The sequence below is a fragment of the Pristiophorus japonicus genome, chromosome 8, assembly GCF_044704955.1.
Source record: "Pristiophorus japonicus isolate sPriJap1 chromosome 8, sPriJap1.hap1, whole genome shotgun sequence".
Classification (NCBI taxonomy): domain Eukaryota; kingdom Metazoa; phylum Chordata; class Chondrichthyes; family Pristiophoridae; genus Pristiophorus; species Pristiophorus japonicus.
In genome coordinates, this window is record NC_091984.1 from 10,332,653 (window position 1) to 10,349,462 (window position 16,810).

The 16,810-nt window shown below is 47.5% G+C and overlaps 1 protein-coding gene across 1 annotated transcript in view; it reads right to left on the minus strand.

Annotated features, from left to right (window-relative positions):
• Positions 1–16,810, minus strand: part of samd13 (sterile alpha motif domain containing 13) — a 103,402-nt gene that overhangs the window by 19,396 nt on the left and 67,196 nt on the right. The window contains exon 5 of the mRNA XM_070886508.1: positions 14,042–14,185. Coding sequence (XP_070742609.1) covers positions 14,042–14,185 — 144 coding nt within the window. The remainder of the gene's footprint in view (positions 1–14,041; positions 14,186–16,810) is intronic.

Below are 16,810 nucleotides of genomic sequence, written 5' to 3' on the forward strand. Positions count from 1 at the left end.
CAGGTAGCAGTTAACGGATATGATGTAATTGGCATCACGGAGACATGGCTCCAGGGTGACCAAGGCTGGGAACGCAACATCCGGGGGAATTCAACATTTAGGAAGGACAGACAGAAAGGAAAAGGAGATGGGGTGGCGTTGCTGGTTAAAGAGGAAATTAACGCAATAGTAAGGAAGGACATTATAGCTTGGATAATGTGGAATTGGTATGGGTGGAGCTACGGAATACCAAAGGGCAGAAAACACTAGTGGGAGTTGTGTACAGACCACCAAACAGTCGTAGTGAGGTTGGGGACAGCATCAAACAAGAAATTAGGGATGTGTGCAATAAAGATACAGCAGTTATCATGGGCGACTTTAATCTACATATTGATTGGGCTAACCTAACTGGTAGCAATGCGGTGGAGAAGGATTTCCTGGAGTGTATTAGGGATGGTTTTCTTGACCAATATGTCGAGGAACCAACTAGAAGACTGGCCATCCGAGACTGGGTGATGTGTAATGAGAAGGGACTAATTAGTAATCTTGTTGAGCAAGGCCCCTTGGGGAAGAGTGACCATATGGTAGAATTCTTTATTAAGATGGAGAGCGACACAGTTAATTCAGAGAATAGGGTCCTGAACTTAAGGAAAGGTAACTTCGATGGTATGAGACGTGAATTGGCTAGAATAGACTGGCGAGTAATACTTAAAGGGTTGACTGTGGATAGGCAATGGCAAACATTTAAAGATCACATGGATGAACTTCAACAATTGTACATCCCTGTCTGGAGTAAAAATAAAATGGGGAAAGTGGCTCAACCGTGGCGAACAAGGGAAATTAAGGATAGTGTTAAATCCAAGGAAGAGGCATATAAATTGGCCAGAAAAAGCAGTAAACCTGAGGACTGGGTGAATTTTATAATACAGCAGAGGAGGACAAAGGGTTTAATTAGGAGGGGAAATAGAGTGAGAGAGTAAGCTTGCTGGGAACATAAAAACTGACTGCAAAAGCTTCTATAGATATGTGAAGAGAAAAAGATTAGTGAAAACAAACGTAGGTCCCTTGCAGTCAGATTCAGGTGAATTTATAATGGGGAACAAAGAAATGGCGGACCAGTTAAACAAATACTTCGGTTCTGTCTTCACGAAGGAAAACACAAATAACCTTCGGGAAATACTAGGAGACCGAGGGTCTCGTGAGAAGGAGGAACTGAAGGAAATCCTTATTAGGCAGGAAATTGTGTTAGGGAAATTGATGGGATTGAAGGCCGATAAATCCCCAGGGCCTGATAGTCTGCATCCCAGAGTACTTAAGTAAGTAGCCCTAGAAATAGTGGATGCATTGGAGATCATTTTCCAGCAGTCGATCGACTCTGGATCAGTTCCTATGGACTGGAGGGTAGCTAATGTAACACCATTGTTTAAAAAAGGAGGGAGAGAGAAAACGGGTAATTATAGACTGGTTAGCCTGACATCAGTCGTGGGGAAAATGTTGGAATCAATTATTAAAGATGAAATAGCAGCACATTTGGAAAGCAGTGACGGGATCGGTCCAAGTCAGCATGGATTTATGAAGGGGAAATCCTACTTGACAAATCTTCTAGAATTTTTGAGGATGTAACTGGTAGAGTGGACAAGGGAGAACCAGTGGATGTGGTGTATTTGGACTTTCAAAGGGCTTTTTGACAAGGTCCCACACAAGAGATTGCTATACAAAATTAAAGCACATGGTATTGGGGGTAATGTACTGACGTGGATAGAGAACTGGTTGGCAGACAGGAAGCAGAGAGTCAGATAAACGGGTCTTTTTCAGAATGGCAGGCAGTGACTAGTGGGGTGCCACAGGGCTCAGTGCTGGGACCCCAGCTATTTACAATGTACATTAATGATTTGGATGAGGGAATTGAGTGTAATATCTCCAAGTTTGCAGATGACACTAAGCTGGGTGGCAGTGAGAGCTGTGAGAACACTAAAAGGCTGCAGGGTGACTTGGACAGGTTAGGTGAGTGGGCAAACGCGTGGCAGGTGCAGTATAAAGTGGATAAATGTGAGGTTATCCAATTTGGTGGCAAAAATACGAAGGCAGATTATCATCTGAATGGTGGCAGATTAGGAAAAGGGGAGGTGCAACGAGACCTGGGTGTCATAGTACATCAGTCATTGAAAGTTGGCATGCAGGTACAGCAGGCGGTGAAGGCGGCAAATGGTATGTTGGCCTTCATAGCTAGGGCATGTGAGTATAGGAGCAGGGAGGTCTTACTGCAGTTGTACAGGGCCTTCGGTGAGGCCTCACCTGGAATATTGTGTTCAGTTTTGGTCTCCTAATCTGAGGAAGGACATTCTTGCTATTGAGGGAGTGTAGCGAAGGTTCACCAGACTGATTCCCGGGATGGCAGGACTGACATATGAGGAGAGACTGGATCGACTGGGCCTGTATTCACTGGAGTTTAGAAGGATGAGAGAGGATCTCATAGAAACATATAAAATTCTGACGGGACTGGACAGGTTAGAGTGCAGGAAGAATGTTCCCGATGTTGGGGAAGTTCAGAACCAGGGGACATGGTGCAAGGATAAGGGGTAAGCCATTTAGGACTGAGTTGAGGAGAAACTTCACTCAGAGTTGTTAACCTGTGGAATTCCCTGCCGCAGAGATTTGTTGATGCCGGTTCATTGGATATATTCAAGAGGGGGTTAGATATGGGCCTTATGGCTAAAGGGATCAAGGGGCATGGAGAGAAAGCAGGAAAGGGGTACTGAGGTGAATGATCAGCCATGAACTCATTGAATGGTGGTGCAGGCTCGCAGTGCCGAATGGCCTACTCCTGCACCTATTTTCTATGTTTCTATGTTACACAAAAGCCATTTTTTTCACCTGCTGCCAGTCACGCCTACCTGCTTGCCCAGTGTTTTAGTTGTAAATGGACTTGGCACATTGAAGACAGTCTGTAGTTCATAATTAGCGAGTGTTGGTGGTTTCTTGGTGCAGCTTGTATCTGACACAATAAAAGTTATTTGGGGCTGTCAGTACATGTCCTTTTCTTTTTACATGTGTCTGTTTTTCGGGGTACGTGCGTTTCACTGAATTTGACTAGGCAACGCTCAAAGTAGAAAAGTGACCTGGTCTGGATGGGATGCATCCCAGGTTGATCACAGAAGGGTGGAAATTGTGGAGGCTCTGGCCACTATATTCCTTAGATACAGGAGTGGTGCCAGAGGACTGCAAATGTTGCAGCCCTGTTCAAAAAAGGGGAAGAAAGATGAACGTGGAAACTATCGACCAGTCAGCCTGACGTTCAGTGGTGGGGGAACTTTTACAGACACTAATCTGGGACAAAATTAATTGGCACTTGGAAAAATATGGATTAATAAATGAATGGCATCACGGATTTGTCCAACTTGGTTGAGTTCTTTGATGAAGTAACGATGCCCAGGGTACCAAAAATACTTAATCTAATTCTGGGCCAGTCACAAAACTGATGTTGCTGGGACCTTGCTGTGCACAAATTGGCTGCCACATTTGCCGATGTAACAAAAAATAATTTGGTTGCGAGGCAGTTGGGAGATCACTGGGATGCGAAAGGCACTATAAAAATCCTTTCTTTTCTTCTTTTAACGACCTATTTAATTCCGTAATCTTAACCAGTTCTGAAATTCTGCATTCTGGAGGGAAATAAGTTCAGTAATAACATCTGTAACGGTCTCATGTTAACTTTGTTGCCTTCAGTCAAACATTGACTTTCCAATTAAATTGCACGCAAGTACTCAGGTAATTAATTAATGGTGCAGAGAATGCACTAGCTTGGGTAATAGAATCATAGAAATTTACAGCACGGAAGGAGGCCATTTCGGCCCATTATTTCCAGCCGACTAAGAGCTATCCAGCCTAATCCCACTTTCCAGCTCTTGGTCCGTAGCCCTGTAGGTTACGGCATTTTAAGTGCACATTCAAGTATTTTTTAATGTGGTGAGGGTTTCTGCCTCTACCACCCTTTCAGGCAGTGAGTTCCAGACCCCCACCACCCTCTGGGTGAAGAAATTTCCCCTCATATCGCCTCTAAACCTCCCCCCAATTACTTTAAATCTAGGACCCCCCCCCACCGGTTGTTGACCCCTCTGCCAAGGGAAACAGGTCCTTCCTATCCAGGCCCCTCATAATTTTATACACCTCAATCAGGTCTCCCCTAAACCTCCTCTGTTCCAAAGAACACAGACCCAGCACATCTTCAATCTGTCCTCATAACCAATATTCTCCAGTCCAGGCAACATTCTTGTAATTCTCCTCTGCACTCTTTCCAGTGCAATCACATCCTTCCTGTAATGTGGTGACCAGAACTGCACACAGTACTCCAGCTGCGACCTAACTAGTGTTTTATACAGTTCAAGCATAACCTCCTTGCTCTTATATTCCATGCCTCGACTAATAAACATTTCTTAACCACCTTATCGACCTGGCCTGCTACCTTTTGGGGGTCTGTGGACCTGCACTCCATGGTCCTTTTGTTCCTCTACACTTTCCAGTGTCATCCCATTTAATCTGTATTCCCTTGCCTTGTTAGACCTCCCCAAATGCATTACCTCACACTTAACTGGATTGAATTCCATTTGCCACTGTTCCTCCCACCTGATCATTACATTGATATCTTCCTGCAGTCTGCAGCTTTCTTCTTCATTATTAACCACAGAGTCTATTTTAGTGTCATCTGCAAACTTCTTAATCATGCCCCCAACATTCAAGTCCAAGTCATTGATATATACCACAAATAATACTGGAATTATGGTCAGCATCTTACGAGAACCACTGGCTGTTACCCATCAGTCGATTAAATTATTTTCTACTAATACAAAAGCAAAATACTGCGGATGCTGGAATCTGAAACAAGCTCAAGTCACAGCACCTCATCTTTTGTTTAAGCACTTTACAGCCTTCTGGACTGAACATCGAGTTCAACAATTTCTCAATGTTTTTTCCTCTGTTTTTTCCTCTCTTTCCCATGGCAGGTGTTAATGATTATCCATTTACACCCTATCTGGACTCAACTTTTGTTTTCCCATGACCACCTCTTTTTGCCTTACACCATCATCCCTTTTGTCATTGAATCTCTCCAGCCTTCCACTCCATCACAGACTTTTCCTTTTGTTCTTTCCTCCCCTCTGCTACACTTGCTTTAAAACTTGTTACATCTCTAGGAGGGAGAGTAAACAGGCAATTATAGACCGGTTAGCCTGACATCGGTGGTGGGGAAAATGCTGGAATCAATTATTAAAGAAGTAATAGCAGCACATTTAGAAAGCAGTGACAGAATCGGTCCAAGTTAGCATGGATTTATGAAAGGGAAGTCATGCTCAACAAATCTTCTAGACATTTTTGAGGATGTAACTAGTAGAATGGATAAGGGGGAACCAGTGGATGTGCTGTATTTGGACTTTCAATAGGCTTTTAACAAGGTCCCACATAAGTGATTAGTGTGCAAAATTAAAGCACATGGTATTGGGGGTAATGTATTGACATGGATAGAGAACTGGTTGGCAGACAGGAAGCAGAGAGTCGGGATAAACAGATCCTTTTCAGAATGGCAGGCAGTGGGGTACCACAAGGCTCAGTGCTGGGACCCCAGCTATTTACAATATATATTAATGATTTACGCGAAGGAATTGAATGTAATATCTCCAAGATGACACTAAGCTGCGTGGCGGTGTGAGCTGTGAGGAGGATGCCAAGAGGCTGCAGAGTGACTTGGACAGGTTAGGTGAGTGGGCAAATGCAGTATAATGTGGATAAATGTGAGGTTATTCACTTGGGTGGCAAATACAAGGCGGCAGATTATTATCTGAATGGTGACAGATTAGGAAAAGGGGAGGTGCAATGAGACCTGGGTGTCATGGTACATCAGTCATTGAAAGTAGGCATGCAGGTACAGCAGGCAATAAAGAAAGCAAATGGCATGTTGACCTTCATAGCGAGAGGATTTGAGTATAGGAACTGGGACATCTTACTGCAGTTGTGAGACCACACCTTACGTATTGTGTGCAGTTTTGGTCTCCTAATCTGAGGAAGGACATTCTTGCTATTGAGGGAGTGCAGTGAAGGTTCATCAGATTGATTCCCGGGATGGCAGGACTGACATATGAAGAAAGACTGGATCGACTAGGCTTATATTCACTGGAACGTAGAAGAATGAGAGAGGATCTCATAGAAACATATAAAATTCTGACGGGACTGGACAGGTTAGATGCAGCAAGAATGTTCCCGATGATGGGGAAGTCCAGAACCAGGGGTCACAGTCTAAGGATAAGAGGTAAGCCATCTAGGACCGAGATGAGGAGAAACTTTTTCACAGAGAATTGTGAACCTGTGGAATTCGCTACCACAGAAAGTTGTTGAGTCCAGTTCGTTGGATATATTCAAAAGGGAGTTAGATGTGGTCCTTATGGCTAAAGGGATCAAGGGGTATGGAAAGAAGGCAGGAGTGGGGTACTGAAGTTGCATGATCAGCCATGATCATATTGAATAGTGGTGCAGGCTCGAAGGGCCAAATGGCATGCTCCTACACCTATTTTCTATGTTTCTATGAGGGGGCTGACTTATGAAGATAGGTTGAGCAGGTTGGGCCTACACACATTGGAGTTCAGAAGAATGAGAGGTGATATTATTGAAACCTATAAGATAATGAGGCAGCTCAACAAGGTGAATGCAGAGGATATTTCCACTCATTGGGGAAACTAAATCTAGGGGACATAGTTTTAAATTGGGGGCTTCTTATTTTGAGACTGAGGAGGAGGAGGAGAAATTTCTTCTCTGAGGGTTGTAAATCTATGGAATTCTCTGCCCCAGAGAGCTGTGGAGGCTGGCTCATCAAATATATAAGGTGTAGACAGATTTTTGAACGATAAGGGAGTAAAGGGTTATGGGGAGCAGGCAGGGAGATGGAGCCGAGTTCATGAATTGATCAGACATGATCTTATTGAATGGCGGAGCAGCTTCGAGGGGCCAAGTGGCCTACTACTGCTCCTATTTCTTATGCTCTTCAACGATTTTTGCACATATACCTCCAGGTCTCTGTTCATGCACCTTCAGGATTGTTGCATTTAATTTATATTTCCTCTCCTCATTCCTTCTACCAAAATATATCACTTTGCACTTTTCTGTGTTAAATTTCATCTGCCACCTGCCCATCCATTCCACCAGCCTGTCTATGTCCTCCTGAAGTCAATCACTATCCTCCTCACTGTTCATGATACTTCCAAGTTTTGTGTCATTTGCAAATTTTGAAACTGTGCCCTGTACACCCACATCTAAGTCATTAATATATATCAATAAGCAGTGGTCCTAGAACGGACCCCCTGGGGAACATCTTCCTCCAGTCCGAAAAACAACTGTTCACCGCTACTCTCTGTTTCCCGTCACTTAGCCAATTTCATATCCATGCTGCCACTGCCCCTTTTATTCCATGGGCTTCAACTTTGCTGGCAAGCCTATTATGTGGCACTTTGGAAATCCATACACACGTCAACCGCATTGCCCTCATCAACCCCTCTCTGTCACCTCATCAAAAATCTCAATCACGATTTGCCTTTAACAAATCGGATTTCCTTAATTAATCCACACTTGCCCAAGTGACCGTTAATTTTGTCCCTGATTACCGTTTTTAAAAGCTTCCCCAATACCGAGGTTAAACTGTCCGACCTATAATTGCTGAGTTTATCTTTACACCCTTTTTTGAACAAGCGTTTATCATTTGCAATTCTCCACTCTCCAGTTTCTGAAGAGGATTGGAAGATTATGGTCAGTACCTCCGCGATTTCTTCCTTCACTTCCCTCAGCACCCGAGGATGCATCCCATCCGGTCCTGGTGACTTATCTACAGCGACTTAAGTACAGCCATCCTTTCTAATATCTTGTTTTTAAATCAAATCTTATCCCATCCAGTATCTCCTCTACCTTCTCCTTTACCATGTCTATGGCAGCATCTTCTTCCTTGGTGAAGACAGAATCAAAGTGCTCACTTAGTACCTCTGCCATACCCTCTACCTCCATGCGTAGGTCTCCTTTTCGGTCTTATTACCCTTTCACTATTTATGCGTATGGCATATCTGAAGGACGGCATCTCTGTTAGTGCAGCACTCTCTCAGTACTGCACCAGTGTCAGCCGAGATTATTTGCTCTCAAGTCTCTGAAGCGGGACTTGAACCCACAACCTTCTGACTCGGAGGCGAGCATGCTGCCCACTGAGCCACAGCTGACCCACGCTGGGGAAAAAAGATACATAACACATACAGTAACGTCCTTCAAAACCTGCTCTCTCACTCACCCAGGGTCACCAATACAAACATACGCCCTTTTCACACCCACACAAAATATTAATCCATCGTTTGTCAAACTGCGCCTCATTTCATGCAGAGTGCAACAATTTGGATGTGTGCTGCAACCATGGCAACACAAACCACACACTTGCAAAGGAGAACAAAACTGAAGCAATCAAATCAAAGCTGTAGTGAATCAGGGCCTTGCCGGTCAGACATTCATCAACCACCCAAGGAATGGCCATAACCTCTACCAAAAAATTGGAAATTGTTGTACGAGCACATCGTGTCCATAGGTGGTTTATGGTGTGCTGCATCTACCCTCAGCTGTAATTGGCCAATTTTCTCCTCCTCTTCCTCTCCTGCAAACATTCACTCCTGGCTCGGCCAAGCATTGGGCCCATTCCACAGGTACAGGTAGCCCTCGAGTAGCATGCCCATTGGTGAGTCTCCATGCGAGAGCCCAGGCAGGAGATTCCACTGTCACGCTGACAAAGCCGTGGCAGAACCCGTCCTTACTGGTTGTCCATACACACACAGATATTTTGTAACATGAGTCAATAGAAAGTGATCAGGACACAACCCCTGGTTGATATCCTCCTCAGAAAACAAAAGAAAGGAAAGCAAAAAAGACTGGTATTTATATGTCCCAAACCACTTTACGGCCAATTAAGTATTTTTTGAAGTGTAGTCACTGTTGTAATGTAGGAAACGCGGCAGCCGATTTGCACACACAAGCTCCCACAAATAGCAATATGATAATGGCCAGATAACCTGTTATAATGCTGCTGATTGAGACACAAATATTGGCCAGGACACCAGGGATAATTCCCCTGCTCTTCTTCAAAATAGTGCCTTGGGATCTTTTACATCGTCCCGAGAGCAGACGTCGGTTTAACAGCTGAAAGACGGCACCTCCAACATTGCAGCATTCGCCCATCACTGCACTGGAGTGTCAGCCTAGATTATGCAACCAGATCCCCAACAAAATATCCTATTTATAACATTACACAGCTACAAGAAACCGTGTTTAGGGAGCAAGGAGTTAAATTAAAAAGTAGGACCTCAAAAGGTAGTAATCTCAGTATTGCTACCAGTGCCACGTGCTAGTCAGAGTAGGAATCGCAGGATAGCTAAGATGAATACGTGGCTTGAGGAGTGGTGCAGAAGGGAGGGATTCAAATTCCTGGGACACTGGAACCGGTTCTGGGGGAGGTGGGACCAGTACAAACCGGACGGTCTGCACCTGGGCAGGACCGGGACCAATGTCCCAGGGGGAGTGTTTGCTAGTGCTGTTGGGGAGGGATTAAACTAATATGGCAAGGGGATGGGAACCTATGCAGGGAGACAGAGGGAAATAAAATGAGGGCAGAAGCAAAAGATAGAAAGGAGAATAGTAAAAGTGGAGGGCAGAGAAACCCAAGGCAAAAATCAAAAAGGGCCACATTATAGCAAAATTCTAAGGGGACAAAGAGCGTTAAAAAGACAAGCCGGAAGGCTCTATGCCTCAATGCGAGGAATATTCGTAATAAGGTGGATGAAATAACTGCACAGGCAGCTATTAATGATTATGATATAATTGGGATTACGGAGACATGGCTCCAGGGGGACCAAGGCTGGGAACTCAACATCCACGGTTATTTAACATTCAGGAAGGATAGACAGAAAGGAAAAGGAGATGGGGTAACGTTGCTGGTTAAAGAGAAAATTAACGCAATAGTAAGAAAGGACATTAGCTTGGATGTGGAATCTGTATGGGTAGAGCTGCGGAATACCAAAGGGCAGAAAATGCTAGTGGGAGTTGTGTACAGACCACCAAACAGTAGTAGTGAGGTTGCGGATGGCATCAAACAAGAAATTGGGATGCGTGCAATAAAGGTACAGCAGTTATCATGGGTGACTTTAATCTACATATTGATTGGGCTAACCAAGTTGGTAGCAATGCGGTGGAGGAGGATTTCCTGGAGTGTATTAGGGATGGCTTTCTAGACCAATATGTCGAGGAACCAACTAGAGAGCTGGCCATCCTAGACTGGGTGTTGTGTAATGAGAGGGGACTAATTAGCAATCTTGTTGTGCGAGGCCCCCTGGGGAAGAGTGATCATAATATGGTAGAATTCTTTATTAAGATGGAGAGTGACAGTGTGAACTTAAGGAAAGGTAACTTCGATGGTACGAGACGAGAATTGGCTAGGATAGACTGGCAAATGATACTTAAAGGGTTGACGGTGGATAGGCAATGGCAAACATTTAAAAATCACATGGATGAACTTCAACAATTGTACATCCCTGTCTGGAGTAAAAATAAAACGGGGAAGGTGGCTCAACCATGGCTAACAGGGGAAATTGGGGATATTAAGGGGTGTTAAATCCAAGGAAGAGGCATATAAATTGGCCAGAAAAAGTACCAAACCTGAGAAAGTTAGAAGTCAGCAGGAGGACAAAGGGTTTAATTAGGAGGGGGAAAATAGAGTATGAGTGTAAGCTTGCCGGAAACATAAAAACTGACTGCAAAAGCTTCTATAGATACGTGAAGAGAAAAAGATTAGTGAAGACAAACGTAGGTCCCTTACAGTCAGAATCAAGTGAATTTATAATGGGGAACAAAGAAATGGCAGACCAATTGAACAAATACTTTGGGTCTATCTTCACTAAGGAAGACACAAATAACCTTCCGGAAATACTAGGGGTTCGAGGGTCTAACGAAAAAGAAGAACTGAAGGAAATCCTTATTAGTCAGGAAATTGTGTTAGGGAAATTGATGGGATTGAAGGCTGATAAATCCCTAGGGCCTGATAGGCTGCATCCCAGAGTACTTAAGGAAGTGGCCGTAGAAATAGTGGATGCATTGGTGATCATTTTTGAACATTCTCTTGACTCTGGATCAGTTCCTATGGACTGGAGGGTAGCTAATGTAACACCACTTTTTAAAAAAGGTGAGAGAGAGAAAGCAGGGAATTATAGACCAGTTAGCCTGACATCAGTGGTGGGGAAAATGTTGGAATCAATTATTAAAGATGAAATAGCAGAGCATTTGGAAAGCAGTGACAGGATCAGTCCAAGTCAGCATGGATTTATGAAAGGGAAATCATGCTTGACAAATCTTCTAGAATTTTTTGAGGATGTAACTAGTAGAGTGGACAAGGGAGAACCAGTGGATTCAAAAGGCTTTTGACAAGGTCCCACACAAGAGATTAGTGTGCAAAATTAAAGCACATGGCACATTGACGTGGTTAGAAAACTGGTTGGCAGACAGGAAGCAGAGAGTTGGAATAAACGGGTCCTTTTCAGAATGGCAGGCAGTGACTAGTGGGGTGCCGCAGGGTTCAGTGCTGGGACCCCAGCTATTTACAATATACATCAATGATTTAGATGAAGGAATTGAATGCAATATCTCCAAGTTTGCAGATGACACTAAGCTGGGTGGCGGTGTGAGCTGGATGCCAAGAGGCTGCAGAGTGATTTGGACAGGTTAGTTGAGTGGGCAAATGCATGGCAGATGCAGTATAATGTGGATAAATGTGAGATTATCCACTTTGGTGGCAAAAACAGGAAGACAGAATATTATCTGAATGGTGGCAGATTAGGAAAAGGGGAGGTGCAACGAGACCTGGGTGTCATGGTACATCAGTCATTGAAGGTTGGCATGCAGGTACAGCAGGCAGTGAAGAAGGCAAATGGCATGTTGGCCTTCATAGCTAGGGGATTTGAGTATAGGAGCAGGGAGGTCTTACTGCAGTTGTACAAGGCCTTGGTGAGGTCTCATCTGAAATATTGTGTTCAGTTTTGGTCCACTAATCTGAGGAAGGACGTTCTTGCTACTGAGGGAGTACAGCGAAGGTTCATCAGACTGATTTCTGGGATGGCAGGACTGACATATGAGGAGAGACAGGATCAACTGGGCCTGTATCCACTGGTGTTTAGAAGAATGAGGGGGGATCTCATAGAAACATAAAATTCTGACGGGTTTAAGACAGGTTGGATGCAGGAAGAATGTTCCCAATGTTGGTGAATTCCAAAACCAGGGGTCACAGTCTAATGATAAGGGGTAAGCCATTTAGGACCGAGATGAGGAGAAACTTCTTCAGAGATTGGTGAACCTGTGGAATTCTCTACCGCAGAAAGTTGTTGAGGCCAGTTCGTTAGATATATTCAAAAGGGAGTTAGATATGGCCCTTACGGCCAAAGGGATCAAGGGGTATGGATAGAAAGCAGGAAAGGGTTAGTGAGGTGAATGATCAGCCATGATCTTATTGAATGGCGGTGCAGGCTCCAAGAGCCAAATGGCCTGCTCCTGCACCTAATTTCTGTGTTTCGATGTTTGTGTGTGTGATATATAACTGTAGTCCCCCCGTTTGCTATGATTTTGCCAGGACATGACACCAAATCGTTCAATCAATGATAACACAGAGCTACCAGACTGATGCCAACAGCCACAATGTGTGATTCACAGCAGCAACAGCATGTCAATCAAACACTAGGGACATGTGTGCTTCCGTCCCGTCTGGCAAAATTTAACTTGTTTGAGGGTGTAAGGACAACCAGTGCGGTTTCTAAAAATATTTGAAAAATCCACTGCACTTTTGATAAAAATGCTCGGGTGCTCCCGAGCATCACCGGGGGAACTCCCCAGCAAAATAGTGCAAGGGGATCATTTTACCTTCACCCGAGGGGGCAAAATTGTGTTGCAGCAGCACAAGAGTGGCTGCATTACTGCACACCTGGAGATGACAGAGTAAGAGTTTTGCACATCAGGTATCGCACAGGAACTCAGTGAAACCAGCAGGCCAATGTCAAAAAACCAGCAAAACCAATGTCGGGTCAAACCAGCAAACCGAGTATTACACAAAAAACCCAAGGAACAATTTCAAGCTGCTTCAAGATCAGATGAAATCCTAAGTTGTACCAGGAAGTTCTGCTGAACATTTATAAAACACTGGTTAGCTATGCGCCTTTTAATTTTTTGGGGGTGTGCGGCCCCCCTTTAAGCCGCTGTGCCACATGAACGGTTTTCCCCCATTTAACTGCCGATGAACCGGCTGTGCCGGAACTCCAGAGTGCCCGCTGCAGGCGCAGCTTAAAGGGAACGTTACTGCTTACGCCCGAGGTGGAGTATCGCCTCCAATTCTGGGCAGCACCACTTTAGGAAGGAGATCAAAGCCTTAGAGAGGGTGCAGAGGACATTTACCAGGATGGTACGAGGGATGTAGGACTTCAGTTATGTGGATAGACTGGAGAAGCTGGGGTTGTTCTCCTTAAAGCAGAGAAGGTTGAGAGAAGATGTGATAGAGGTGTTCAAAATCATGAAGGATTTTGATGAGTAAATAAGTAGAAACCGTTCCCAGTGGCAGAAGGGTCTGTAACCAGAGGGGACAGATTTAAGGTAATTGGGGAAAAAAAGAGGCAACATGAGGAAAAATAATTTACAATGCATCAGTGTAATGATCCGCAATGCACTGCCTGAAAGGGCGGTGCAGGCAGATTCAATAGTTACTTCAAAAAGGGAAATTGGATAAAAGCTTGAAGGGGGAAAAAAAACTGCGGACTATTTGGATAGCTCTTTCAAAGAGCTGGCACTGGCAGTGCTGTATCATTCTAACTGTACTTTACAACCTCACTTTTTTCCAATTTATTCTGAAACTGTCTCAGCAAGGAGCCAGTCATTAACACAAGAATTGCGATAACCAGATCTCAGCACAAAGGGGTTGCTGATTGTCCCTGGACAGTAATTGCAGTGTGAAACCAGCGTATCCCATTACCTGCTGCTCTCTGCTCAGGAATAGCTTCCTCCTTGGCCGTGTCATTTTTCAAGGCAGGATCGGGAGAGGAGAGTCGAACGAGTAGCATCCTTTTTGCAGCTTCTTCCCCAGGGCTTGCCACACACTCGCCATACAGCCACTGATCTGAAGGAAATCCCAACCAGTTAGCAGTTATATTTCTGTCACCTACGTGTCTGGTGGGCTTTACTTGTAATACTGACATAGGATACAATGCCATTCTGTACTTTTATATAACAGTACAGTACATTATTTGAAATAGCTGCCAGTGATTTTAGCTCTCCCCTTGTGTCACTTGTAAAATAATTAGACCTCAAACCTCCGAACACATGGATCTGTCAAATTAAACAAAGTCAAGTATCACCGGTTAATCTGAAGTCAATGGCAGCAGCAAAGACTGCAGAGAGAAAATTAAATGAAAACAATCTAATTAGAAGCATTCAGAATTTCTAAAGCCAATCAAGCTTCTAAATTAAATCATGTGATTCAGTAATTTAAAAAAATCCAACTAACTTACTTGTATTTTATATGCAGGTGTGGAAGGACATCAGAAACATAATTAAAGGAAATAGGTGGTGTGTGGGGGGCCTGACCCATCCACCTCCATGGCACCAACCTGGTATTGCAGTACTTCCAGGAACGGTGCAGTGGCTCCAGGCCTTTTGGCTAAGAGCATTGGCGCAGAGTGATCCTTGATGTGTGCAAGGTGACCTCTGGCGTTTGTGATTTGACAAAGAATTGGAAAGATTGGCAACGAATTAAAAAAAAAAAAACAAATTATGAAAAGGACAGAATTTGGCCAGAATGCTGTCAACTAAGCGACAGACAGAGGGGGGGGAGAGCGCAGCGAGGGCGCGAGGCAGAGAGAGAGCGCGAGCGAGGGCGCGAGGCAGAGAGAGAGCGCGAGCGAGGGCGCGAGGCAGAGAGCGCGAGCGAGGGTGCGAGGCAGAGAGCGCGAGCGAGGGCGCGAGGCAGAGAGCGCGAGCGAGGGCGCGAGGCAGAGAGCGCGAGCGAGGGCGCGAGGCAGAGAGCGCGAGCGAGGGCGCGAGGCAGAGAGAGAGAGAGCGCGAGGCAGAGAGAGAGCGCGAGAGAGAGCGAGAGAGAGAGCGCGAGGCAGAGAAGAGCGCGAGGCAGAGAAGAGCGCGAGGCAGAGAAGAGCGCGAGGCAGAGAGAGCGCGAGGCAGAGCGAGCGAGCGCGAGGCAGAGCGAGCGAGCGCGAGGCAGAGCGAGCGAGCGCGAGGCAGAGAGAGCGAGCGCGAGGCAGAGAGAGCGAGCGCGCGCGAGGCAGAGAGAGCGAGCGCGCGCGAGGCAGAGAGAGCGAGCGCGCGCGAGGCAGAGAGAGCGAGCGCGCGCGAGGCAGAGAGAGCGAGCGCGCGCGAGGCAGAGAGAGCGAGCGCGCGCGAGGCAGAGAGAGCGAGCGCGCGCGAGGCAGAGAGAGAGAGAGCGCGAGCGAGGGCGCGAGGCAGAGAGAGAGAGCGCGAGGCAGAGAGAGAGCGCGAGAGAGAGCGCGAGGCAGAGAGAGAGCGCGAGAGAGAGCGCGAGGCAGAGAGAGAGCGCGAGAGAGAGCGCGAGGCAGAGAGAGAGCGCGAGAGAGAGCGCGAGAGAGAGCGCGAGAGAGAGCGCGAGAGAGCGCGAGGCAGAGAGAGAGCGCGAGAGAGAGCGCGAGAGAGCGAGAGAGCGCGAGGCAGAGAGAGAGCGCGAGAGAGAGCGCGAGAGAGAGCGAGAGAGAGAGCGAGGCAGAGCGAGCGAGCGCGAGGCAGAGCGAGCGACGAGCGAGCGCGAGGCAGAGCGTGCGAGCGCGAGGCAGAGCGTGCGAGCGCGAGGCAGAGCGTGCGAGCGCGAGGCAGAGCGTGCGAGCGCGAGGCAGAGAGAGCGAGCGCGAGGCAGAGAGAGCGAGCGCGCGCGAGGCAGAGAGAGCGAGCGCGCGCGAGGCAGAGAGAGCGAGCGCGCGCGAGGCAGAGAGAGCGAGCGCGCGCGAGGCAGGGAGAGCGAGCGCGCGCGAGGCAGAGAGAGCGAGCGCGCGCGAGGCAGAGAGAGCGAGCGCGCGCGAGGCAGAGAGAGCGAGCGCGCGCGAGGCAGAGAGAGCGAGCGCGCGCGAGGCAGAGAGAGCGAGCGCGCGCGAGGCAGAGCGTGCGAGCGCGAGGCAGAGCGTGCGAGCGCGAGGCAGAGCGTGCGAGCGCGAGGCAGAGCGTGCGAGCGCGAGGCAGAGCGTGCGAGCGCGAGGCAGAGAGAGCGAGCGCGCGCGAGGCAGAGAGAGCGAGCGCGCGCGAGGCAGAGAGAGCGAGCGCGCGCGAGGCAGAGAGAGCGAGCGCGCGCGAGGCAGAGAGAGCGAGCGCGCGCGAGGCAGAGAGAGCGAGCGCGCGCGAGGCAGAGAGAGCGAGCGCGCGCGAGGCAGAGAGAGCGAGCGCGCGCGAGGCAGAGAGAGCGAGCGCGCGCGAGGCAGAGAGAGCGAGCGCGCGCGAGGCAGAGAGAGCGAGCGCGCGCGAGGCAGAGAGAGCGAGCGCGCGCGAGGCAGAGAGAGCGAGCGCGCGCGAGGCAGAGAGAGCGAGCGCGCGCGAGGCAGAGAGAGCGAGCGCGCGCGAGGCAGAGAGAGCGAGCGCGCGCGAGGCAGAGAGAGCGAGCGCGCGCGAGGCAGAGAGAGCGAGCGCGCGCGAGGCAGAGAGAGCGAGCGCGCGCGAGGCAGAGAGAGCGAGCGCGCGCGAGGCAGAGAGAGCGAGCGCGCGCGAGGCAGAGAGAGCGAGCGCGCGCGAG